At 47.3% G+C, this 26189-nt stretch overlaps 1 protein-coding gene across 1 annotated transcript in view; it reads left to right on the forward strand.

The window, feature by feature from the left end:
* LOC110519289 (neuropilin-2) overlaps window positions 1-26189 on the forward strand; it is a 187742-nt gene that overhangs the window by 154159 nt on the left and 7394 nt on the right. The window contains 5 exon segments of the mRNA XM_090215093.1: window positions 1340-1589; window positions 1706-1729; window positions 1731-1754; window positions 1756-1801; window positions 5509-5541. Coding sequence (XP_090071219.1) covers window positions 1340-1589; window positions 1706-1729; window positions 1731-1754; window positions 1756-1801; window positions 5509-5541 — 377 coding nt within the window.

Raw genomic sequence — 26189 nt, forward strand, 5'->3', positions numbered from 1 at the left:
TCTCTGTCACCAACCAAGGAGGACCAAGAGCACTGAGAATCTCTGGTACTTGAGAAGACCTGGGCCCTGACAAACCTGGGCTCTAGAGAACCTGGACCCTACCTGGGCCTGACTGGTGGAATCTTACCTGGGCCCTGACAACCTGGGCCTGACAAATCTGGGCCCTACAACTGGGCCTCTACAACCTGGCCTCATGGGCCCTGACAGTAAATCTCAAGCAACACCAGAATGGTCAAAATATTTAAATTAAGATGCAATCTTAGCCTGAACAGTCAAAGACACAGTGAAAGGTTACCTGACCACTTTGACTGACCAGACATTAAACAAACCATTGACTATGCAAACACAGTGAGCACAACCTCGTCATCAAGAATACATAGTTGGAGGCAGTACCTGGTTCGAGAATAGAACTATCAATCAATCAATCGAATGCATTCATAAAGCCCTTGTATATCAGCCTATATCTCAAAGTGCTGTGCAGAGAACAACAACCCAGCCTAAAAACCACAAACAGCAAGCAATGCAGGTGTAGAAGCACGGTGGCTAGGAAAAACTCCCTGAAGAAAAGGCAGGAAACCTAGGAAACTGAGGGTAGAATGAGAGGCTATGAGGGGTGGCCAGTCCTCTGGCTGTGCCAGGTGGAGATCATAAACCTAGAGGAACCAGGCTATGTGGGGTTGCCAGTCCCTGCTGTGCCGGGTGGACATTATAACATGGCCAAGATGTTCAGGTTCAGACACTGACCTCAGCAGGGTTGTAGATAGACAGTGTTAGTACATCCAGGAGAGGTTACCAGTTGGCTTTTCATAGCCAAGCATTAGCCAAGCAAGGGGACATCCCCTACTGTATTGATGGGCAAGGGGCACTCCCCTACCGGATCCATGGCAAGGGGGACACTCCCTACTGTATTGATGGCAAGGGGACACTCCCAACTGTATTGATGGCAAGGGGACACTCCCTGTATTGATGGCAAAGGGGACACTCCCTTCTGTATTGATGATTAGGGGACACTCACTGTATTGACTATTAGGGACACTCCCTACTGTATTGATGGCTAGGGGACACTCCATACTGTATTCATGATTAGGGGACACTCCCTACTGTATCTATGATTAGGGACTCCCACTGTATTGATGGCAAGGGACTCCCCTACTGTATTGATGGCAAGGGGACATTCCATACTGTATCTATGATTAGGGACTCCCACTGTATTGATGGCTAGGGGACACTCCATATTGCATTGATAGCTAGGGGACACTCCATATTGGATTGATAGCTAGGGAGACTCCATATTGTCTAACTCTGATTTCTCGGGTCCCTGTTCCTTCACATGTGGTAGACTCCTCCACATCGAGGCCAGCCCCAGGACAGGCAGCGCAACCCGTCTGGGAGCCTCGCTGTGGGGCCTGAGACAGGGTCCTGTGGGCTGGCTCTTCAACTACCAGCTCCAGGGGCCCGAGAACCAGGGCCTGGGGTCCCTCAGGATCCTCATCAAGCATCATCTGAGGAGACTTGCTCTGGGCCCTCAGAGGAGACTAGGGTTGGGTGGAAGGAGGGTTGCATGTCACCCTGCCCAAGTCACCCAAAGAGTACCAGGTACACATATTCAAACCATACCGTAGTACTAGCGTTCTTGATTAGGAGTGACAGGTCATTTATTTCACAGATAATAATGAGTCTGTAATCTTCTTTTCTGTCCGTCAAGGTGGTGATTGAGGGCTTCTTGAGCACAGAACCGAGGACACATCTGGATCCAACAACATCCACATGAGCTCCAGTACTGAGCTGGAGCAGTGCACCCGAGCAGCGCATCCTCACGTCTGTTTTGACCTTGGCGAGCAGGAGACTCATTCCCACCAGTCACATGAGGCTGGCAACCGTCCCCGGGTTAACACACCCTCCCTCTTCAGTCATACCCGTCCATTTATGTTCATGTCCCCCCCCCCCACCCCCTCGAACCCACAACCCTGGCATTGCAGGCACTATGCTGTCACCATTCATTAAGGGGCCTCTCTTTCTTTCTGGCTCTGCATCTCTCAAGATGACCCAAAGGCCAACTTCAAAGGGAAAGAATTGTTTAAATGTTCTCGTTCACAAAACCATGAAAGTAGGCCATGCGCCTACACTATGATTCTAATCTATATTTAATCGCTCTCCCTCTTCTCTCTTCTTGGTTAACACAGTCTTCCACTGTCATCAGCTACCAGATTCCTCCAACACAGCAGCAGACTATACTACCGACAGCAGCACACGTACCACCTCTACAGCAACACGTACCACCTCCCTTTATACACAGTACAGTAGGTGATACCACCTCCCTCTCATACAGCACACACACTTACCTCGCACAGGTGCAGTACTATACAACCTCTCAGACACAGTACAGGTACGCACCACCTCGCACACAGCGCAGGTACCACATTACCTCCCCTCCAACACAGCAGCAGACTATACACTACCTCCAACACAGCAGCAGACTTACATCCTCCAACACAGCAGGCTACACTACCTCTCAGACACATACACAGCAACAGTAGGCTAACACTCCCCTCCAACACAGTACAGGAACCACACATGACCTCCAACACAGTTCATCTATTGCACAGCTACTAGTCAGCTGCCTGCCAAGAGATACTCAACTCTGTGTGTCTGCTGTGGTTCCTGTTAATTGTCTCAGTAATCCACCCATTCATTTCACATTATCCTTCGTTTTAAATAAGCATTTACCAACATGATCCATCAACCTCCTCTCCTCCTCCCTCCCTCCCTCTCCCTCCTCCTCCTCCTCTCTCCCTCCCTCCCTCCCTCCTCTCCCCCTCCTCCCTCCCTCCCTCCCTCCCTCCCTCCCTCCCTCTCTCCCTCCCTCCCCTCTCCCCCTCCTCCCTCCCTCCTCTCCCTCTCTCCCTCCCTCCCCTCCCTCCCTCCTCTCTCCCTCCCTCCCTCCCTCCTTCCCCATCCCTCCCTCCCTCCTTCTCTCTCCCCTCCTCCTCCTCCCTCTCCCCCTCCCTCCCTCCCTCCCTCCCTCTCCCTCCCTCCCTCCCTCCTTCCTCTCCCCCTCCACCTCCTCCTCATCCCTCCCTCCCTCCCTCCCTCCCTCTCCCCCTCCTCCCTCCCTCCTCTCCCCTCCTCCTCCTCCCTCTCCCCTCCCTCCCTCCCTCCCTCTCCCCTCCCTCCCTCCCTCTCCCCCTCCCTCCCTCCCTCCCTCCTCTCCCCTCCTCCTCCCTCCCTCCCTCCCTCCCTCCCTCCCTCCCTCCCTCCTTCCTCCCTCCCTCCCTCCTCTCCCCCTCCTCCTCCCTCCTCCTCTCTCTCTCTCCTCCCTCCCTCCCTCTCTCCCTCCCTCCCTCCCTCCCTCTCCCCATCCCTCCCTCCCTCCCTCCCTCCCTCCCTCTCCCCCTCCCTCCCTCCCTGCCTCTCCCTCCCTCCCTCCCTCCTCCCTCTCCCCCTCCACCTCCTCCTCCATCTCCTCCCTCCCTCCCTCCCTCCCTCCCTCTCCCCCCTCCCTCCCTCCCTCCCTTCCCCCTCCTCCCTCCCCTCCCTCTCCCCCTCCCTCCCTCCCTCCTCTCCCCCTCCCTCCCTCCCTCCTCTCCCCTCCCTCCCTCCCTCCCTCCTCCTCCCCCCTCCTCCCTCCCTCCCTCTCCCCCTCCCACCTCCTCCCGCCATCTCCTCCCTCCCTCCCTCCCTCCCTTCCTCCCCTCCCTCCCTCCCTCCTCCCTCTCCCCTCCTCCCTCCCTCTCCCCCTCCTCCCTTCCTCTCCCCCTCCTCCCTCCCTCCTCTCCCCCTCCCTCCCTCCCTTCCCTCTCCCCCTCCCTCCCTCCCTCCTCTCCCCCTCCCTCCCTCCCTCCCTCTCCCCCTCCTCCCTCTCCCCCCTCCACCTCCTCCCTCTCCTCCTCCCTCCCTCCTCCTCTTCCTCTCCCCTCCCTCCCTTCCTCCCTATCTCCCCCCCTCCCTCCCTCCCTCCTCTCCCCCTCCCTCCCTCCCTCCCTCTCCCCTCCTCCCTCCCTCCCTCCCTCCCTCCCTCCCTCCCTCCTCTCTCCCTCCCTCCCTCCTTCCCCCTCCTCCTCCTCCTCCCTCCTTCTCTCTCCCTCCCTCCCTCCCTCCCTCCCTCCTCTCTCCCTCTCCCTCCCTCCCTCTCCCCATCCTCCTCCCTCCCTCCTTCTCTCTCCCTCTCTCCCTCCCTCCCTCCTTCCTCTCCCCTCCTCCTCCTCCTCTCCCCTCCTCCTCCCTCTCCCCCCCCACCTCCCCCATTCCTCCTCCTCCCTCCCTCCCTCCCTCTCTCCCCTCCTCCCTCCCTCCCTCTCCCCCTCCTCCCTCCTCCTCCTCTCCCCTCCCTCCCTCTCTCCCCCTCCCTCCCTCCCTCTCCCCCTCCCTCCCTCCCTCCCTCCCTCCTCTCCCCTCCTCCTCCCTCTCCCCTCCTCCACCTCCCTCCATCCCTCCCTCCTCCTCCCTCCTCCTCCTCTCCCCCTCCTCCTCCTCCTCCTCCTCCTCTCCCCCTCCTCCTCCTCCTTCCTCTCCCCCTCCTCCTCCTCCCTTCCCCCTCCTCCTCCCTCTCCCCTCCCTCCTCCTCCTCCTCCCTCTCCCCCCTCCTCCTCCTCCCTCTCCCCCTCCTCCCTCCTCCTCCCTCTCCCTCCCTCCTCTCCCCCTCCACCTCCCTCCTCCTCTCCCTCCCCTCCCTCCTCCTCCTCTCCCCCTCCTCCTCCTCCCTCTCTCCCTCACCTCCCCTCCTCCTCTCCCCATCCTCCCTCCCTCTCCTCTCCCCCTCCTCCTCCTCCTCTCCCCTCCTCCTCCCTCCCTCCTCTCCCCCCTCCCTCCCTCCACCTCTCCCTCCACCTCCCTCCTCCTCTCCCTCCTCCTCACCGCTTCACCTTCCCTTCCCCCTGCTTCACCTTCCTTTCTCCCTTCAGTCTCACCTGCCCTCCTCCCCCTCAAACTCCACCTTCCTCTCTCAGTCTCACCCTCCCCTCTTTACTCTTACCTGCCTCTCAAGTCTACCTTCCTCTCTCAGCCTCACCTTCCTCTCAATCTCACCCGCCCTTCCTTTCTCTCCTCAGTATTTCCTTCCTCTGACTAGATCTCCCGTCTCAGTCTCACCTTGCTCTCTGTCACATCTTCCTCTCTCACTCTTCACCTTCCTCTCTCAGTCTCACCTTCCTTTCCACCTTACTTTCCTCCTTCACTCTTCACCTTTCTCTCAGTCTCACCTTCCTCTGACTTACCTTCCTCTCAGTCTCACCTTCCTCTCTCATTCTCACCTTCCTCTCAGTCTCACCTTTCTCTGCCACATTCTCCCTTCTTCTCAGTCTCACCTTTCTCTCTCAGTCTCACCTTCCTCTCAGTCTTACCTTCCTCTCAATCTCACCTTCCTCTCTCAGTCTCACCTTCCTCTCAGTCTTACCTTCCTCTCTGTCTTACCTTCCTCTCTCAGTCTTACCTTCCTCTCAGTCTGCTGTAGTATGTTGATCAGAATGCCATTGCCTTTTTAATACAATTTAGTCCTTCTCTTTCTTTCAGAACCCTTCGCTGCATTCCCTCCTGACATGACTGGTGAGTTGGCCTTGTTATCTTTGACTACTTCCTGTTTCCTGTGCGAACGTTCGTCTACTTCCTGTATGAATATGTGTTGCTTCCTGCTTGTCGCTCCGACCCAGCTTGCAGTTACGGCACCGGTCCATAAACACTGATTTACCTGATTCTATTATGTGATTCAATTCCATTCTAAGTCTTAAACTGATGACTATGCTGTTCCAAAACTGCATCTGAATCTTGTTTAGGTATAAGGAAACAGAGGAGAAATTGCTTCAGGGTTTTCAGTTTGTTGGTATTGAACTTGTTCCCGAGGTTATTATATCGGTGGGAATCGGGACGCTACTGTTACCAACATAATGCATCCCAGCGTTATGATCAGAGCATGTGTCCCTGCGTGCATGTCTGAGGTCAAGCATCCATCCCGTTATGTCCCGTTATGTTGTTGTCTCTACATATATACAGGTGAACAGAGTCTTAAAGAAACATCACATGCTAATGTTTTGAATTAGCTTTTATATTTTCAGTACTGTGACATATTTGTTGTTCCATTATATCTGTGTACAAACTCAGAGAAGGTAGTGCCCTCATGTGCATTAGGGTTTTGTATGTACCAGGTGTCTAGGGTATGTACAGATGTCTCTACTGGAAGGCTAGGGTATGTACAGCTGTCTCTACTGGAAGGCTAGGGTATGTACAGCTGTCTCTACTGGAAGGCTAGGGTATTTACAGCTGTAGGTACTGGAAGGCTAGGGTATGTACAGCTGTCTCTACTGGAAGGCTAGGGTATGTACAGCTGTCTCTACTGGAAGGCTAGGGTATTTACAGCTGTAGGTACTGGAAGGCTAGGGTATGTACAGCTGTAGGTACTGGAAGGCTAGTGTATGTACAGCTGTAGGTACTGGAAGGCTAGGGTATCTACAGCTGTCTCTACTGGAAGGCTAGGGTATGTACAGCTGTAGGTACTGGAAGGCTAGGGTATGTACAGCTGTAGGTACTGGAAGACTAGGGTATGTACAGCTGTAGGTACTGGAAGACTAGGGTATGTGCAGCTGTCTCTACTGGAAGACTAGGGTATGTACAGCTGTAGGTACTGGAAGACTAGGGTATGTACAGCTGTAGGTACTGGAAGACTAGGGTATGTACAGCTGTCTCTACTGGAGGATAGGGTATGTACAGCTGTCTCTACTGGAAGGCTAGGGTATGTACAGCTGTCTCTACTGGAAGGCTAGGGTATTTACAGCTGTAGGTACTGGAAGGCTAGGGTATGTACAGCTGTAGGTACTGGAAGGCTAGGGTATGTACAGCTGTAGGTACTGGAAGGCTAGGGTATCTACAGCTGTCTCTACTGGAAGGCTAGGGTATGTACAGCTGTAGGTACTGGAAGACTAGGGTATGTACAGCTGTAGGTACTGGAAGACTAGGGTATGTGCAGCTGTCTCTACTGGAAGACTAGGGTATGTACAGCTGTAGGTACTGGAAGACTAGGGTATGTACAGCTGTAGGTACTGGAAGACTAGGGTATGTACAGCTGTCTCTACTGGAGGATAGGGTATGTACAGCTGTCTCTACTGGAAGGCTAGGGTATGTACAGCTGTAGGTACTGGAAGGCTAGGGTATGTACAGCTGTCTCTACTGGAAGGCTAGGGTATGTACAGCTGTAGGTACTGGAAGGCTAGGGTATGTGCAGCTGTAGGTACTGGAAGGCTAGGGTATGTACAGCTGTAGATACTGAAAGGCTAGGGTATGTACAGCTGTCGGTGCTGGAAGACTGGGGTATGTGCAGCTGTCTCTACTGGAAGACTAGGGTATGTACAGCTATAGGTACTGTACTCTATTCTACTGCACTGTGGTGTACTGTACTGTACAACACTATACTGTAAGGTACTCTACTCTATTCTACTGTACTGTACTCTACTCTATTGTACTGCACTGTGCTGTACTCTATTCTACTGCACTGTACTCTACTGTACTGCACTGTACTATATTCTACTGCACTGTACTATATTCTACTGCACTGTACTCTATTCTACTGCACTGTACTGTACTGTACTCTACTCTATTCTACTGCACTGTCCTGTACTGTACACCACTCTACTGTACTCTTCTGTTCTCTACTGTACTGTATTGTACTCTAGTCTACTGTACTGTAATCTACTCTACTGTACTCTATCAACTCTACTGTACTCTACTGTACTGTACTGTACTCTACTGTACTGTACTGTACTGTACTGTACTGTACTGTACTCTACTGTACTGTACTGTACGGTACTGTACTGTACTGTACTGTACTGTACTGTACTGTACTCTACTCTACTCTACAGTATTGATATCTACTGTACTCTACTGTACTCTATCCTACTCTACCGTACTGTACTCCACTCTACTGTACACTACTCTGCTGAACTCTACTCTACTGAGATAGAGGAGATGTGATTAGAGTAGAAGAGAGTAGAGGAAAGTAGAGGAGGGTAGAGGAGGGTAGAGTAGAGGAGAGGATGGGAGAGGAGAGGAGAGTAGAGTAGAGGAGAGGAGGGTAGAGGAGAGAAGGGTAAAGGAGAGGAGAGTAGAGGAGAGGAGAGGAGGGTAGAGGATAGGAGAGAAGGGGAGAGGAGAGTAGGGGAGAGGAGGGGAGAGGAAAGGAGAGGAGAGGAGGGTAGAGGAGAGGAGGGTAGAGGAGAGGAGGGTAGAGGAGAGGAGGGTAGAGGAGAGGAGAGTAGAGGAGAGGAGGGTAGAGTAGAGGAGAGGAGGGTGGAGGAGAGGAGGGTAGAGTAGAGGAGGGTAGAGGAGAGGAGGGTAGAGGAGAGGAGGGTAGAGGAGAGGAGAGTAGAGGAGAGGAGGGTAGAGTAGAGGAGAGGAGGGTGGAGGAGAGGAGGGTAGAGTAGAGGAGGGTAGAGGAGAGGAGAGGAGGGTAGAGGAGAGGAGAGGAGGGTAGAGGAGGGTAGAGGAGAGGAGGGTAGAGGAGAGGAGGGTAGAGGAGGGTAGAGGAGAGGAGGGGGGAGAGGAGGGGTAGAGAGAGGAGAGGAGAGGAGAGGAGAGGAGAGGAGAGGAGAGGAGAGGAGAGGAGAGGAGAGGAGAGGAGAGGAGAGGAGAGGAGAGGAGGGTAGATTAGAGAAGGGTAGAGGAGAGGAGAGGAGAGGAATGGAGAGGAGGGGAGAGGAGAGGAGAGGAGAGGAGAGGAGAGGAGAGGAGAGGAGAGGAGAGGAGAGGAGAGGAGAGGAGAGGAGAAGAGAGGAGAGGGGGATAGAGGAGAGGAGAGGAGGTAGAGGAGAGGAGAGGAGGGTAGAGGAGGTTGGAGGAGTGGAGGGTAGAGTAGAGGAGGGTAGAGTAGAGGAGGGTAGAGGAGAGGAGAGGAGAATAAGGTAGAGTAGAGGAGGGTAGAGGAGGGTAGAGGAGAGGAGAGGAGGGTAGAGTAGAGGAGGGTAGAGGCGAGGAGAGGAGGGTAGAGGAGAGGAGGGTAGAGTAGAGGAGGGTAGAGGAGAGGAGGGTAGAGGAGGGTAGAGGAGAGGAGAGGAGGGGGGAGAGGAGAGGAGAGGAGGGTAGAGTAGAGGAGGGTAGAGGAGAGGAGGGTAGAGGAGAGGAGAGGAAGGTAGAGGAGAGGAGAGGAGGGTAGAGGAGAGGAGAGGAGGGTAGAGTAGAGGAGGGAAAATGAGAGGAGAGGAAAGGAGAGGAGAGGAGAGTATCGGAGAGGAGGGTAGATTAGAGGAGAGGAGAGGAGAGGAGAGGAGAGGAGAGGAGAGGAGAGGAGAGGAGAGGAGAGGAGAGGAGAGGAGAGGAGAGGAGAGGAGAGGAGAATAAGGTAGAGGAGAGGAGGGTAGAGGAGAGGAGAGGAGGGTAGAGTAGAGGAGGGTAGAGGCGAGGAGAGGAGAGGAGGGTAGAGTAGAGGAGGGTAGAGGAGAGGAGGGTAGAGAAGGGTAGAGGAGACGAGAGGAGGGTAGAGGAGAGGAGGGTAGAGGAGAGGAGGGTAGAGGAGGGGAGGGTAGAGGAGAGGAGGGTAGAGGAGAGGAGGGTAGAGGAGAGGAGAGGAAGGTAGAGGAGAGGAGAGGAGGGTAGAGGAGAGGAGAGGAGAGGAGGGAAAATGAGAGGAGAGGAAAGGAGAGGAGAGGAGAGTATCGGAGAGGAGGGTAGATTAGAGAAGAGGAGAGCAGAGGAGAGGAGAGGAGAGGAGAGGAGAGGAGAGGGATATCGAGGAGAGGAGAGGAGGTAGAGGAGAGGAGGGTAGAGGAGTGGAGGGTAGAGGAGAGAAGGGTAGAGTAGAGGAGAGGAAGGTAGAGTACAGGAGGGTAGAGAAGAGGAGGGGAGAGGAGAGGAGAGGAGAGGAGAGGAGGGGAGAGGAGGGTAGAGGAGAGGATGGTAGAGGAGGGTAGAGGAGAGGATGGTAGAGGAGAGGAGAGGAGGGTAGAGGAGAGGAGGGTAGAGGAGAGTAGAGGAGAGGATGGTAGAGGAGAGGAGAGGAGGGTAGAGGAGAGGAGGGTAGAGGAGAGTAGAGGAGAGGAGAGGAGGGTAGAGTAGAGGCATGTAGAGGAGAGGATGGTAGAGGAGGGTAGAGGAGAGGATGGTAGAGGAGAGGAGAGGAGGGTAGAGGAGAGGAGGGTAGAGGAGAGTAGAGGAGAGGAGAGGAGGGTAGAGTAGAGGCATGTAGAGGAGAGGAGGGTAGAGTAGAGGAGAGGAGAGTAGAGTAGAGGAGAGGAGGGTAGAGGAGAGTAGGGTAGAGGAGAGGAGAGGAGGGTAGAGGAGGGTAGAGGAGAGTAGAGGAGGGTAGAGTAAGTTAGAGGAGAGGAGAGGAAATGAGAGTATACGAGAGGAGAGGAGAGGAGTGGAGAGTAAGGGGTTGTAGAGAAGGGAGGAGGAGGAGGAGATTGGCAAGATTTTGCTTTTCTCTCTTGGATGGCTGTAGGTTTAGTCACAAATGGCACACCATTTTTTTGGACCAAAAGGGCTCGGGTCAACAGGGCTCGGGTCAACAGGGCTCGGGTCAACAGGGCTCGGGTCAACAGGGCTCGAGTCAACAGCGGTGCATTCCATTTGGGAAGGAAACTGTGTGCTAGTCTGTGGTGGGTAGATGAGTGAGAGATGGGCACTCTTGATCCGTGTATTTGGCTGTCGGGGTGTTGGGGTGGTTTCCTTGGAGATGTTTGGCTTGAGGCAGACGAGACTGGCAGACAACCGTTCATGTAAGAAAACAGAACGGGGAAATCTTGTCTGAAAATGACCACTTAGAATTCACTCCCAGATCCATCTCCCTCCTGTTCCCTCCCAGACAGTAGAGCTAAATATCTCCCTCCTGTTCTCTCCCAGACAGTAGAGCTAACTATCTCCCTTCTGTTCTCACCCAGACAGTAGAGCTAACTATCTCCCTCCTACTCTCTTCCAGACAGTAGAGCTAACTCTCTCCCTCCTGTTCTGTAATAGACAGTAGAGCTAACTATCTCCCTTCTGTTCTCTCCCAGACAGTAGAGCTAACTATCTCCCTCCTACTCTCTTCCAGACAGTAGAGCTATCTATCTCCCTCCTGTTCTCTCCTAGACAGTAGAGCTAACTCTCTCCCTCCTGTTCTCTCCTAGACGGTAGAGCTAACTATCTCCCTCCTGCTCTCTTCCAGACAGTAGAGCTAACTATCTCCCTCCTGCTCTCTTCCAGACAGTAGAGCTAACTCTCTCCCTCCTGTTCTCTCCTAGACAGTAGAGCTAACTATCTCCCTCCTGCTCTCTTCCAGACAGTAGAGCTGACTGTCTCCCTCCTGTTCTCTCCCAGACAGTAGAGCTAACTATCTCCCTCCTGTTCTGTAATAGACAGTAGAGCTAACTATCTCCCTCCTGTTCTCTCCCAGACAGTAGAGCTAGCTATCTCCCTCCTGCTCTCTTCCAGACAGTAGAGCTAACGATCTCCCTCCTGTTCTCTCCCAGTCAGTAGAGCTAACGATCTCCCTCCTGTTCTCTACTAGACAGTAGAGCTAACTATCTCCCTCCTGTTCTGAAATAGACAGTAGAGCTATCTATCTCCCTCCTGTTCTCTCCGAGACAGTAGAGCTGACTATCTCCCTCCTGTTCTGTAATAGACAGTAGAGCGATCTATCTCCCTCCTGTTCTCTCCGAGACAGTAGAGCTAACTATCTCCCTCCTGTTCCGTAATAGACAGTAGAGCTAACTATCTCCCTCCTGTTCTGTAATAGACAGTAGAGCTATCTATCTCCCTCCTGTTCTCTCCCAGACAGTAGAGCTAACGATCTCCCTCCTGTTCTCTCCCAGACAGTAGAGCTAACTATCGCCCTCCTGTTCTGTAATAGACAGTAGAGCTATCTATCTCCCTCCTGTTCTCTCCGAGACAGTAGAGCTGACTATCTCCCTCCTATCTTTCTTGTCTTTCAATTAGGCAGACAGCTGAGTTGAGGTCAAATATGGTCCTGGAAAGCTGTCTCTCTAAAGGGGCACTATCTTAGATTCAAACAGTGCACTCTCAGACTAGAGCGTTCAACTCAAAGCTAAGATCGATGATAACAACTGAAAGACCTCTAATCACAGCTATGATCTGTGATAACACCTGAAATACCTCTAATCACAGCTATGATCTGTGATAACAACTGAAATACCTCTAATCACAGCTATGATCTGTGATAACACCTGAAATACCTCTAATCACAGCTATGATCTGTGATAACAACTGAAAGACCTCAACTCAAAGCTATGATCTGTGATAACACCTGAAATACCTCTAATCACAGCTATGATCTGTGATAACACCTGAAATACCTCTAATCACAGCTATGATCTGTGATAACACCTGAAAGACCTCAACTCAAAGCTATGATCTGTGATAACACCTGAAATACCTCTAATCACAGCTATGATCTGTGATAACACCTGAAATACCTCTAATCACAGCTATGATCTGTGATAACACCTGAAATACCTCTAATCACAGCTATGATCTGTGATAACACCTGAAATACCTCTAATCACAGCTATGATCTGTGATAACACCTGAAATACCTCTAATCACAGCTATGATCTGTGATAACAACTGAAATACCTCTAATCACAGCTATGATCTGTGATAACACCTGAAATACCTCTAATCACAGCTATGATCTGTGATAACACCTGAAATACCTCTAATCACAGCTATGATCTGTGATAACACCTGAAAGACCTCTAATCACAGCTATGATCTGTGATAACACCTGAAAGACCTCTAATCACAGCTATGATCTGTGATAACACCTGAAATACCTCTAATCACAGCTATGATCTGTGATAACACCTGAAATACCTCTAATCACAGCTATGATCTGTGATAACACCTGAAATACCTCTAATCACAGCTATGATCTGTGATAACACCTGAAATACCTCTAATCACAGCTATGATCTGTGATAACAACTGAAATACCTCTAATCACAGCTATGATCTGTGATAACACCTGAAATACCTCTAATCACAGCTATGATCGATGATAACACCTGAAATACCTCTAATCACAGCTATGATCTGTGATAACACCTGAAATACCTCTAATCACAGCTATGATCTGTGATAACACCTGAAATACCTCTAATCACAGCTATGATCTGTGATAACACCTGAAATACCTCTAATCACAGCTATGATCTGTGATAACAACTGAAATACCTCTAATCACAGCTATGATCTGTGATAACACCTGAAATACCTCTAATCACAGCTATGATCTGTGATAACACCTGAAATACCTCTAATCAAAGCTATGATCTGTGATAACACCTGAAAGACCTCAACTCAAAGCTATGATCTGTGATAACACCTGAAAGACCTCAACTCAAAGCTATGATCTGTGATAACACCTGAAAGACCTCAACTCAAAGCTATGATCTGTGATAACACCTGAAAGACCTCAACTCAAAGCTATGATCTGTGATAACACCTGAAATACCTCTAATCAAAGCTATGATCTGTGATAACACCTGAAATACCTCTAATCACAGCTATGATCTGTGATAACACCTGAAAGACCTCAACTCAAAGCTATGATCTGTGATAACACCTGAAATACCTCTAATCACAGCTATGATCTGTGATAACACCTGAAATACCTCTAATCACAGCTATGATCTGTGATAACACCTGAAATACCTCTAATCACAGCTATGATCTGTGATAACACCTGAAATACCTCTAATCACAGCTATGATCTGTGATAACACCTGAAATACCTCTAATCAAAGCTATGATCTGTGATAACACCTGAAATACCTCTAATCACAGCTATGATCTGTGATAACACCTGAAATACCTCTAATCACAGCTATGATCTGTGATAACACCTGAAATACCTCTAATCACAGCTATGATCTGTGATAACACCTGAAATACCTCTAATCACAGCTATGATCTGTGATAACACCTGAAATACCTCTAATCACAGCTATGATCTGTGATAACACCTGAAATACCTCTAATCACAGCTATGATCTGTGATAACACCTGAAATACCTCTAATCACAGCTATGATCGATGATAACAACTGAAATACCTCTAATCACAGCTATGATCGATGATAACAACTGAAATACCACTAATCACAGCTATGATCGATGATAACAACTGAAATACCTCTAATCACAGCTATGATCTGTGATAACACCTGAAATACCTCTAATCACAGCTATGATCTGTGATAACACCTGAAATACCTCTAATCACAGCTATGATCTGTGATAACACCTGAAATACCTCTAATCACAGCTATGATCTGTGATAACACCTGAAATACCTCTAATCACAGCTATGATCTGTGATAACAACTGAAAGAACTCAACTCAAAGCTATGATCTGTGATAACACCTGAAATACCTCTAATCAAAGCTATGATCTGTGATAACAACTGAAAGACCTCAACTCAAAGCTATGATCTGTGATAACACCTGAAATACCTCTAATCACAGCTATGATCTGTGATAACACCTGAAATACCTCTAATCACAGCTATGATCTGTGATAACACCTGAAAGACCTCAACTCAAAGCTATGATCTGTGATAACACCTGAAAGACCTCAACTCAAAGCTATGATCTGTGATAACACCTGAAATACCTCTAATCAAAGCTATGATCTGTGATAACACCTGAAAGACCTCAACTCAAAGCTATGATCTGTGATAACACCTGAAATACCTCTAATCAAAGCTATGATCTGTGATAACACCTGAAATACCTCAAATCAAAGCTATGATCTGTGATAACACCTGAAATACCTCTAATCAAAGCTATGATCTGTGATAACACCTGAAAGACCTCTAATCACAGCTATGATCTGTGATAACACCTGAAAGACCTCTAATCACAGCTATGATCTGTGATAACACCTGAAATACCTCTAATCAAAGCTATGATCTGTGATAACACCTGAAAGACCTCTAATCACAGCTATGATCTGTGATAACACCTGAAAGACCTCTAATCACAGCTATGATCTGTGATAACACCTGAAATACCTCTAATCACAGCTATGATCTGTGATAACACCTGAAATACCTCTAATCAAAGCTATGATCTGTGATAACACCTGAAATACCTCTAATCAAAGCTATGATCTGTGATAACACCTGAAATACCTCTAATCACAGCTATGATCTGTGATAACACCTGAAATACCTCTAATCACAGCTATGATCTGTGATAACACCTGAAATACCTCTAATCAAAGCTATGATCTGTGATAACACCTGAAATACCTCTAATCACAGCTATGATCTGTGATAACACCTGAAATACCTCTAATCAAAGCTATGATCTGTGATAACACCTGAAATACCTCTAATCAAAGCTATGATCTGTGATAACACCTGAAAGACCTCAACTCACAGCTATGATCTGTGATAACACCTGAAATACCTATAATCACAGCTATGATCTGTGATAACAACTGAAAGACCTCAACTCAAAGCTATGATCTGTGATAACAACTGAAAGACCTCAACTCAAAGCTATGATCTGTGATAACACCTGAAATACCTCTAATCACAGCTATGATCTGTGATAACAACTGAAAGACCTCAACTCAAAGCTATGATCTGTGATAACAACTGAAAGACCTCAAATCACAGCTATGATCTGTGATAACACCTGAAATACCTCTAATCACAGCTATGATCTGTGATAACACCTGAAAGACCTCAACTCAAAGCTATGATCTGTGATAACACCTGAAATACCTCTAATCACAGCTATGATCTGTGATAACACCTGAAATACCTCTAATCACAGCTATGATCTGTGATAACACCTGAAATACCTCTAATCAAAGCTATGATCTGTGATAACACCTGAAATACCTCTAATCAAAGCTATGATCTGTGATAACACCTGAAATACCTCTAATCACAGCTATGATCTGTGATAACACCTGAAATACCTCTAATCACAGCTATGATCTGTGATAACACCTGAAATACCTCTAATCACAGCTATGATCTGTGATAACACCTGAAATACCTCTAATCACAGCTATGATCTGTGATAACACCTGAAATACCTCTAATCACAGCTATGATCTGTGATAACACCTGAAATACCTCTAATCACAGCTATGATCTGTGATAACACCTGAAATACCTCTAATCACAGCTATGATCTGTGATAACACCTGAAATACCTCTAATCACAGCTATGATCTGTGATAACACCTGAAATACCTCTAATCACAGCTATGATCTGTGATAACACCTGAAATACCTCTAATCACAGCTATGATCTGTGATAACACCTGAAATACCTCTAATCACAGCTATGATCTGTGATAACACCTGAAATACCTCTAATCACAGCTATGATCTGTGATAACAACTGAAATACCTCTAATCACAGCTATGATCTGTGATAACACCTGAAATACCTCTAATCAAAGCTATGATCTGTGATAACACCTGAAATACCTCTAATCAAAGCTATGATCGATGATAACACCTGAAATACCTCTAATCAAAGCTATGATCGATGATAACACCTGAAATACCTCTAATCACAGCTATGATCTGTGATAACAACTGAAAGACCTCAACTCAAAGCTATGATCTGTGATAACACCTGAAATACCTCTAATCACAGCTATGATCTGTGATAACACCTGAAATACCTCTAATCAAAGCTATGATCTGTGATAACACCTGAAATACCTCTAATCAAAGCTATGATCTGTGATAACACCTGAAATACCTCTAATCACAGCTATGATCTGTGATAACACCTGAAATACCTCTAATCACAGCTATGATCTGTGATAACACCTGAAATACCTCTAATCACAGCTATGATCTGTGATAACACCTGAAAGACCTCAACTCAAAGCTATGATCTGTGATAACACCTGAAATACCTCTAATCACAGCTATGATCTGTGATAACACCTGAAATACCTCTAATCACAGCTATGATCTGTGATAACACCTGAAATACCTCTAATCACAGCTATGATCTGTGATAACACCTGAAATACCTCTAATCACAGCTATGATCTGTGATAACACCTGAAATACCTCTAATCAAAGCTATGATCTGTGATAACACCTGAAATACCTCTAATCACAGCTATGATCTGTGATAACACCTGAAATACCTCTAATCACAGCTATGATCTGTGATAACACCTGAAATACCTCTAATCACAGCTATGATCTGTGATAACACCTGAAATACCTCTAATCACAGCTATGATCTGTGATAACACCTGAAATACCTCTAATCACAGCTATGATCTGTGATAACACCTGAAGAGGTTGTTTTAACTTTGTAGCCAGATTTTCTCTTGTTTGAATTCCGTCCAGTGTATTCAGTATTTGGCAGGTTAAACAATTATATTGAAATGACCAAACAAGCCTTTATTGCAGGCTATATAATAGAGTACCTATTCATCAGGCTATAAAATAGATTACCTATTCATCAGGCTATACCATGGATTAACTATTCCTCAGACTATATAATGGATTACCTATTCATCAGGCTATACAATGGATTAACTATTCCTCAGGCTATATAATAGATTACCTATTCATCAGGCTATATAATGGATTAACTATTCATCAGGCTATATAATGGATTAACTATTCATCAGGCTATATAATGGATTACCTATTCATCAGGCTATATAATGGATTAACTATTCCTCAGGCTATATAATAGATTACCTATTCATCAGGCTATATAATTGATTAACTATTCATCAGGCTATATAATGGATTACCTATTCCTCAGGCTATATAATTGATGAACCATTCCTCAGGCTATATAATGGATTAACTATTCATCAGGCTATATAATGGATTAACTATTCCTCAGGCTATATAATTGATGAACCATTCCTCAGGCTATATAGAGTATAACCTATTCATCAGGCTATATAATTGATGAACCATTCCTCAGGTTATGTCATAGTCCCAATCTGCCATATAAAACCTGCTTGCTGCTCTCCACGAAGAACGATTGATAATGTCCAAAAGTATAGCTGCATAAACCTGGCTTTGCAATGCATTTTATCAAACAAGGTCCAACCTCAGCAATGGCAGAAGCATGAGCCTCTGCTTGTCTATGTTCAGTACATGTCTGTTTTGTTTGTAAAAATTATTAATTTTTAAATACACAAATAAATCTATATATTGTGCCTTATTAAAAGACAGAAAGGTCTGCACTTTGCTGCATGCCTGCCCTGCCTTCATCTCTGCCTCCCAAGCCAACTACTCTGTGTGTCTCTGCTCTACCACCAGGGGGAGCTCTTCCTGGTGCCAGTGAGCCCACAGTAGACACAGAGGTGTCAGTGCAGCCCATCCCCCCCTTCTGGTATTATGTAATGGCCGGCGTTGGGGCTCTGTTGCTCCTGGCATCATTCACACTGGTCGTGGTTCTCTGTTGTCACCGCTATCAACTAGCAGCCAAGAAGAACAGCCAGCACTCAGTGTCCTACCAGAGTGCCCACTACCACAGCTCTCACTACGGCCCCGGGCCTAACCACAACCACTATTCCGGGCCTGGTGGGGTTATGTCGACCCACTACCCCAACAGAGGGCCTCTGTCTGGGTTGGGGCTGGCAGGACCCTCCGCACCTCCAATGGAGCCCATGCTGTCTATCAGGCTGGAGAAGGAGGATGAGCATCGAGGCTCCCGGTGCTGACTATGTTTGACACAGAGACAGACAGACAGAGAGAGAGAGACAGTACTGTGACTGGGCGGGACACCTGCCCTCAGATATCTATAGACACCCTCAGATGATGTCATGAAGGAACGATCTGGTCCGACTGGCCCTCTGTTTGGAATCTGCTGTCTCTGAAGGAACATTTAAATTAAAAACAACAACATTAAGAGCAACAACAACAAAAAAAAAAGGTGCAGAAAAGGCACCAAAGTTTCCTTCTGTTGATGATATTGTTTCTCTTAGCGGAGCTGCTGCTTTGTGGCTTTAAGACAGGACGAGGAGGGTTTGCTGTGATGATGTGCTTCCTGTTTCATTGAGCTTGTTTACGTCCAAAACATCCAGCCAGAACCCTTAGCGGCGGGCCCCGACTCCCACAAACGGTTTCTGGGAAAGATGGGATTCGGAATATGAGTCTACGTCTCAATTGGCACCCTATTCCCTATATAGTGCACCATGGGCCCTGGTCTAAACTAGTGTGCTGTATAGGGGTAGGTTGCCATTTGGGACGGCCCTTAGTCTTTCAGTGGGGAGTTAAACCTTTGATTGAACAGTCCAGTGGAGAGGACACTCTTATAGCGGTGCCAAGATGCTGTAGGGAGGAGAGACGGAAACCGAGACAGAGATAGAGTGGGTGAGAGAGGAGAGGAGAAAAAGAGAGAGAGAGAGCGAGAGAGAGAGCAGAGGGGAGTGAAGCCTGGATAGTCAGAGGGAGTTGTTTCCACGTGTAGAGCACCTCTGACATTTACAACAGGAGAGGTGTTCTGTTGACGTATACACAGAGAGAGAGAGAGAGAGAGAGAGAGAGACAGAGAGAAAGAGAGAGACAGAGAGAGAGAGATCTGCTGCTCTTGAAGAAGGAGTCAGGAGAGAGAGAGGTATGTCGGTATGACATATCTCTATTTTGTTTGACCTCCCTCCTGACTGTGGAGAGAACTCTGGTCCATGTTTCAGTTTGCTTGGATGAAGGACTTGCTTGTGTCTGTTTAGATATATTATAAACTAATGTTTTATTTCCTTTAGAAAGGACTGAAGCGATGGAGACAATCCTGAACTAACTGCATTGGCGCACCTATCAATGGAGACAATATTTGTTTTCTTACTATATGCAACAGTTCTCTGAAGCTACCTTAGACAGCCTATACCCTCTGAAACAACCTATACCCTGTGAGACAGACTATACCCTGTGAGACAACTTATACCCTGTGAGACAACTTATACCCTGTGAGACAACCTATACCCTCTGAGACAACCTATACCCTGTGAGACAACCTATACCCTGTGAGACAGATTATACCCTCTGAGACAACCTATACCCTCTGAGATAGCCTATACCATGTGAGACAGACTATACCCTCTGAGACAACCTATACCCTCTGAGACAGACTATACCCTCTGAGACAGACTATACCCTCTGAGACAACCTATACCCTGTGAGACAGACTATACCCTCTGAGACAACCTATACCATGTGAGACAGACTATACCCTCTGAGACAACCTATACCCTGTGAGACAGACTATACCCTCTGAGACAACCTATACCCTGTGAGACAGACTATAGCCTCTTAGACAACCTATACCATGTGAGACAGACTATACCCTCTGAGACAACCTATACCCTCTGAGATAGACTATACCATCTGAGACAGATTATACCCTCTGAGACAACCTATACCCTCTGAGACAGACTATACCCTGTGAGGCAACCTATACCCTGTGAGACAGACTATACCCTCTGAGATAACCTATACCATGTGAGACAGACTATACCCTCTGAGACGACCTATACCCTCTGAGACAACCTATACCCTCTGAGACAACCTATACCCTCTGAGACAGACTATACCCTGTGAGACAACCTATACCTTGTGAGACAGAGTATACTCTCTGAGACAACCTATACCCTCTGAGACAACCTATACCCTCTGAGACAGATTATACCCTCTGAGACAACCTATACCCTGTGAGACAACATATACTCTCTGAGACAATCTATACCCTCTGAGACAGACTATGCCCTGTGAGACAACCTATACCATGTGAGACAGATTATACCCTCTGAGACAACCTATACCCTCTGAGACAGACTATACCCTCTGAGACAGACTATACCCTCTGAGACAACCTATACCGTGTGAGACAGACTATACCCTCTGAGACAACCTATACCATGTGAGACAGACTATACCCTCTGAGACAACCTATACCCTGTGAGACAGACTATACCCTCTGAGACAACCTATACCCTGTGAGACAGACTATAGCCTCTTAGACAACCTATACCATGTGAGACAGACTATACCCTCTGAGACAACCTATACCCTCTGAGATAGACTATACCATCTGAGACAGATTATACCCTCTGAGACAACCTATACCCTCTGAGACAGACTATACCCTGTGAGGCAACCTATACCCTGTGAGACAGACTATACCCTCTGAGATAACCTATACCATGTGAGACAGACTATACCCTCTGAGACGACCTATACCCTCTGAGACAACCTATACCCTCTGAGACAACCTATACCCTGTGAGGCAACCTATACCCTGTGAGACAGACTATACCATGTGAGACAGACTATACCCTCTGAGACAACCTATACCCTCTGAGATAGACTATACCATCTGAGACAGATTATACCCTCTGAGACAACCTATACCCTCTGAGACAGACTATACCCTGTGAGGCAACCTATACCCTGTGAGACAGACTATACCCTGTGAGACAACCTATACCTTGTGAGACAGAGTATACTCTCTGAGACAACCTATACCCTCTGAGACAACCTATACCCTCTGAGACAGATTATACCCTCTGAGACAACCTATACCCTGTGAGACAACATATACTCTCTGAGACAATCTATACCCTCTGAGACAGACTATGCCCTGTGAGACAACCTATACCATGTGAGACAGATTATACCCTCTGAGACAACCTATACCCTCTGAGACAACCTATAACCTCTGAGATAGCCTATACCATGTGAGACAGACTATACCCTCTGAGACAACCTATACCCTCTGAGACAGCCAGACCTTAAATCTGGGAGGGTACAGGGCTCATCAGAGTAACAAATGAACCTATTTTACTATGACATGGTCCTCACACTACTCTTTAACATTACTGTTTTATATTTGTTAATTTGCTTTTATCAATTGATGTGTTGTTCTCAGCAGACAAAGCTGGTCAAACGATGTCCTTTCCACCAGCTTGGCCCACTGTGTTGATATTTTACTAATTGAAAACATACAGTACCAGTCAGAAGTTTGGACACACCTACTCATTCAATAGTTTTTTTTACTATTTTCTACATTGTAGAATAATAGTGAAGACATTAAAACTATGAAATAACACATATGGAATCATGTAGTAACCAAAAAAATCTAAATATAAATAAGTTTATATTTGAGAAATTAGCCACCCTTTGCATTGATGACAGCTTTTCACACTCTTGGCATTCTCTCAACCAGCTTCATGAGGTTGTCACCTGGAATGCATTTCAATTAACAGGTGTGCCTTGTTAAAAGTTAATTTGTGGAATGTCCTTCCTTTTTAATGCGTTTGAGCCAATCAGATGTGTTGTGACAAGGTATGGGTGGTATACAGAACATTTCAAGAACTGTGAAAGTTTCTTCAAGTGCAGTCGCAAAAACCATCAAGTGCTATGATGAAACTGGCTCTCATGAGGAAAGGAAGACCCAGAGTTACCTCTGCTGCAGAGGATAGGTTCATTAGAGTTAACTGTCTCAGATTGAGTCCAAATCAATGCTTCACAGAATTCAAGTAACAGACATCTCAACATCAACTGTTCAGAGGAGACTGCGTGAATCAGGCCTTCATGGTCGAATTGCTGCAAAAAAAACACTACTAAAGGACACCAATAAGAAGAGACTTTCTTGGGCCAAGAAACACAAGCAATGGACATTTGACCGGTGGAAATCTGTCCTTTGGTCTGATGAGTCCAAATTTGAGATTTTTTTTCTCCAACAGAAATCAGGGTCAAACAAGGAGAGATTGGGTTTGTTTGGCTTAAATCTGATTCTCTCCAAAAATCTTCTGTATACAAGAATGTAGAAAGAGATGGAAAGAGAGAGATCAAAGATAACCTTTTTTCTAACGAATGATAGATGGATGTTATTTCTCTGGAAGGAGGAAAAGGATTCTGTTTCAAACACAGACACATGAAAGCTCTGGGCAGATGAACGGACTGGCAGAGAGCGAGAGAGACCGTCTGACCCAGCTCTAGGCAGACAGACGGACTGGCAGGGTGGGAGAGAGACCGTCTGACCCAGCTCTGGGCAGACAGACGGACTGGCAGAGAGGGAGAGAGACCGTCTGACCCAGCCCAGCAGGCCTAGTGTAAGGGACGTTCAGCACTCTCGATCTGTAGACTAATTGGACAATGATTGGTCCCCATGGCGTGGTATTCACAGAATGGATAACTAGCTAAATGGACATCTTGGATTCCATACTAATGGTTGACTGCTTTTTACTCTGTAACAGAATCATGTTTTTGGGTCCTGTCTCATGTTCCACTCTGTAACAGAATCATGTTGTTTTGTCCTGTCTCATGTTCCACTCTGTAACAGAATCATGTTGTTTTGTCCTGTCTCATGTTCCACTCTGTAACAGAACCATGTTGTCGGGTCCTGTCTCATGTTCCACTCTGTAACAGAACCATGTTGTCGGGTCCTGTCTCATGTCCCACTCTGTAACAGAATCATGTTGTCGGGTTCCACTCTGTAACAGAACCATGTTGTCGGGTCCTGTCTCATGTTCCACTCTGTAACAGAATCATGTTGTTGGGTTCCACTCTGTAACAGAACCATGTTGTCGGGTCCTGTCTCATGTTCCACTCTGTAACAGAATCATGTTGTCGGGTCCTGTCTCATGTCCCACTCTGTAACAGAATCATGTTGTTCGGTCCTGTCTCATGTCCCACTCTGTAACAGAACCATGCTGTTGGGTTCCACTCTGTAACAGAACCATGTTGTCGGGTCCCACTCTGTAACAGAACCATGTTGTTGGGTTCCACTCTGTAACAGAATCATGTTGTTGGGTCCTGTCTCATGTCCCACTCTGTAACAGAACCATGCTGTTGGGTTCCACTCTGTAACAGAACCATGTTGTCGGGTCCCACTCTGTAACAGAACCATGTTGTTGGGTTCCACTCTGTAACAGAACCATGTTGTCGGGTCCCACTCTGTAACAGAATCATGTTGTTGGGTTCCACTCTGTAACAGAACCATGTTGTCGGGTCCTGTCTCATGTCCCACTCTGTAACAGAACCATGCTGTTGGGTTCCACTCTGTAACAGAACCATGCTGTTGGGTTCCACTCTGTAACAGAACCATGTTGTCGGGTCCCACTCTGTAACAGAACCATGTTGTCGGGTTCCACTCTGTAACAGAATCATGTTGTCAGGTCCGGTCTCATGTGAAGTACAGTACATTTTGCCCACTGTATTTATAATGAACACCTCTTCACCCCAGACATTACACATCCCTTTGAGGAGAATATTTATTTTACGTAGTTAGATATTGCAGATTTTGTGCTTGTGTTGTACAGCTGTTTGATTTGTCCCAGCCAGCTCTCCGTTCCAGCTTCCTCCTGTGATTTATATATCCACACAGCTCAAAGCTTGCGGCCCTCCCAGTTCTACTCCATTACATTATTTCATTTCTCTATGTGGGTTTTATTTATGAACTGCCACTGAAGCAGTTTGTGTCCTTTTTTTTCGCTAACTTTTTGAATATTTGAAGAGAAAGAAATTGGCATGTTGTCACAGGGCTTTTCAAATCGGCCAGGGGCTGCCTGCTTCCCTTCCTACTCTGAGATGACATTTGTTTAAAGTATTTTCATATTTATAATTAGTTAATGGACCTATTATTATTATTTATTAAGTCTACGGTAAGCATTTATTTTAGAGTCGCTTTGGGTTTGCCTCCCAAATGGCCCCCTATTCCCCATGTAGTACACTACATCATGGCCCCCTATTCCCTATGTAGTACACTACAAGGCCCCCTATTCCCTATGTAGTGGACTATCGAGCCCTGATCAAAACAAGTAAACTATATGGAGAATAGGTTGCCATTTGGGATGCCCCCTCCTCAAGGTAATATCATTGGGATGCCCCCTCCTCAAGGTAATATCATTGGGATGCCCACTCCTCAAGGTAATATCATTGGGATGCCCACTCCTCAAAGTCATATCATTGGGATGCCCCCTCCTCAAGGTAATATCATTGGGATGCCCCCTCCTCAAGGTAATATCATTGGGATGCCCACTCCTCAAAGTCATATCATTGGGATGCCCACTCCTCAAGGTAATATCATTGGGATGCCCCCTCCTCAAGGTAATATCATTGGGATGCCCACTCCTCAAAGTCATATCATTGCGATGCCCCTACTCACAGTCATATCATTGGGATGCCCCCTCCTCACAGTCATATCATTGGGATGCCCCCTCCTCACAGTCATATCATTGGGATGCCCACTCCTCACAGTCATATCATTGGGATGCCCACTCCTCACAGTCATATCATTGGGATGCCCACTCCTCACAGTCATATCATTGGGATGCCCCCTCCTCACAGTCATATCATTGGGATGCCCACTCCTCACAGTCATATCATTGGGATGCCCCTCCTCACAGTCATATCATTGGGATGCCCCCTCCTCACAGTCATATCATTGGGATGCCCCTCCTCAAGGTAATATCATTGTGATTCCCCCTCCTCAAGGTAATATCATTGGGATGCCCCCTCCTCAAGGTAATATCCTTGGGATGCCCCCTCCTCAAAGTAATATCATTGGGATGCCCCCTCCTCAGAGTCATGTCATTGGGATGCCCCCTCCTCAGAGTCATGTCATTGGGATGCCCCCTCCTCAGAGTCATGTCATTGGGATGCCCCCTCCTCAGAGTCATGTCATTGGGATGCCCCCTCCTCAGAGTCATGGCATTGGGATGCCCCCTCCTCAAGGTAATATCATTGGGATGCCCCCTCCTCAAGGTAATATCATTGGGATGCCCCCTCCTCAGAGTCATGTCATTGGAATGACCCCTCCTCAAGGTAATATCATTGGGATGCCCCCTCCTCAAGGTAATATCATTGGGATGCCCCCTCCTCAAGGTAATATCATTGGGATGGCCCCTCCTCACAGTAATATTAATGAGCTAATGCACTGAGCGGGGTCCTTGGGCCCAAGGAACAGACCATATGATGCCTGAGTAAAATGATCTCATTCTTCTACCACTAAGCAGGGAAGTAGACAAGGGAGTTTTGGGTGCTGTAAAGACCCATACCAGACTGGTGTTGAAGGTGCTGTAAAGACCCACACCAGACTGGTGTTGAAGGTGCTGTAAAGACCCATACCAGACTGGTGTTGAAGGTGCTGTAAAGACCCATACCAGACTGGTGTTGAAGGTGCTGTAAAGACCCATACCAGACTGGTGTTGAAGGTACTGTAAAGACCCATACCAGACTGGTGTTGAAGGTACTGTAA

This window comes from Oncorhynchus mykiss, chromosome 22, assembly GCF_057628025.1.
Source record: "Oncorhynchus mykiss isolate SJ-2025 chromosome 22, ASM5762802v1, whole genome shotgun sequence".
NCBI lineage: Eukaryota > Metazoa > Chordata > Actinopteri > Salmoniformes > Salmonidae > Oncorhynchus > Oncorhynchus mykiss.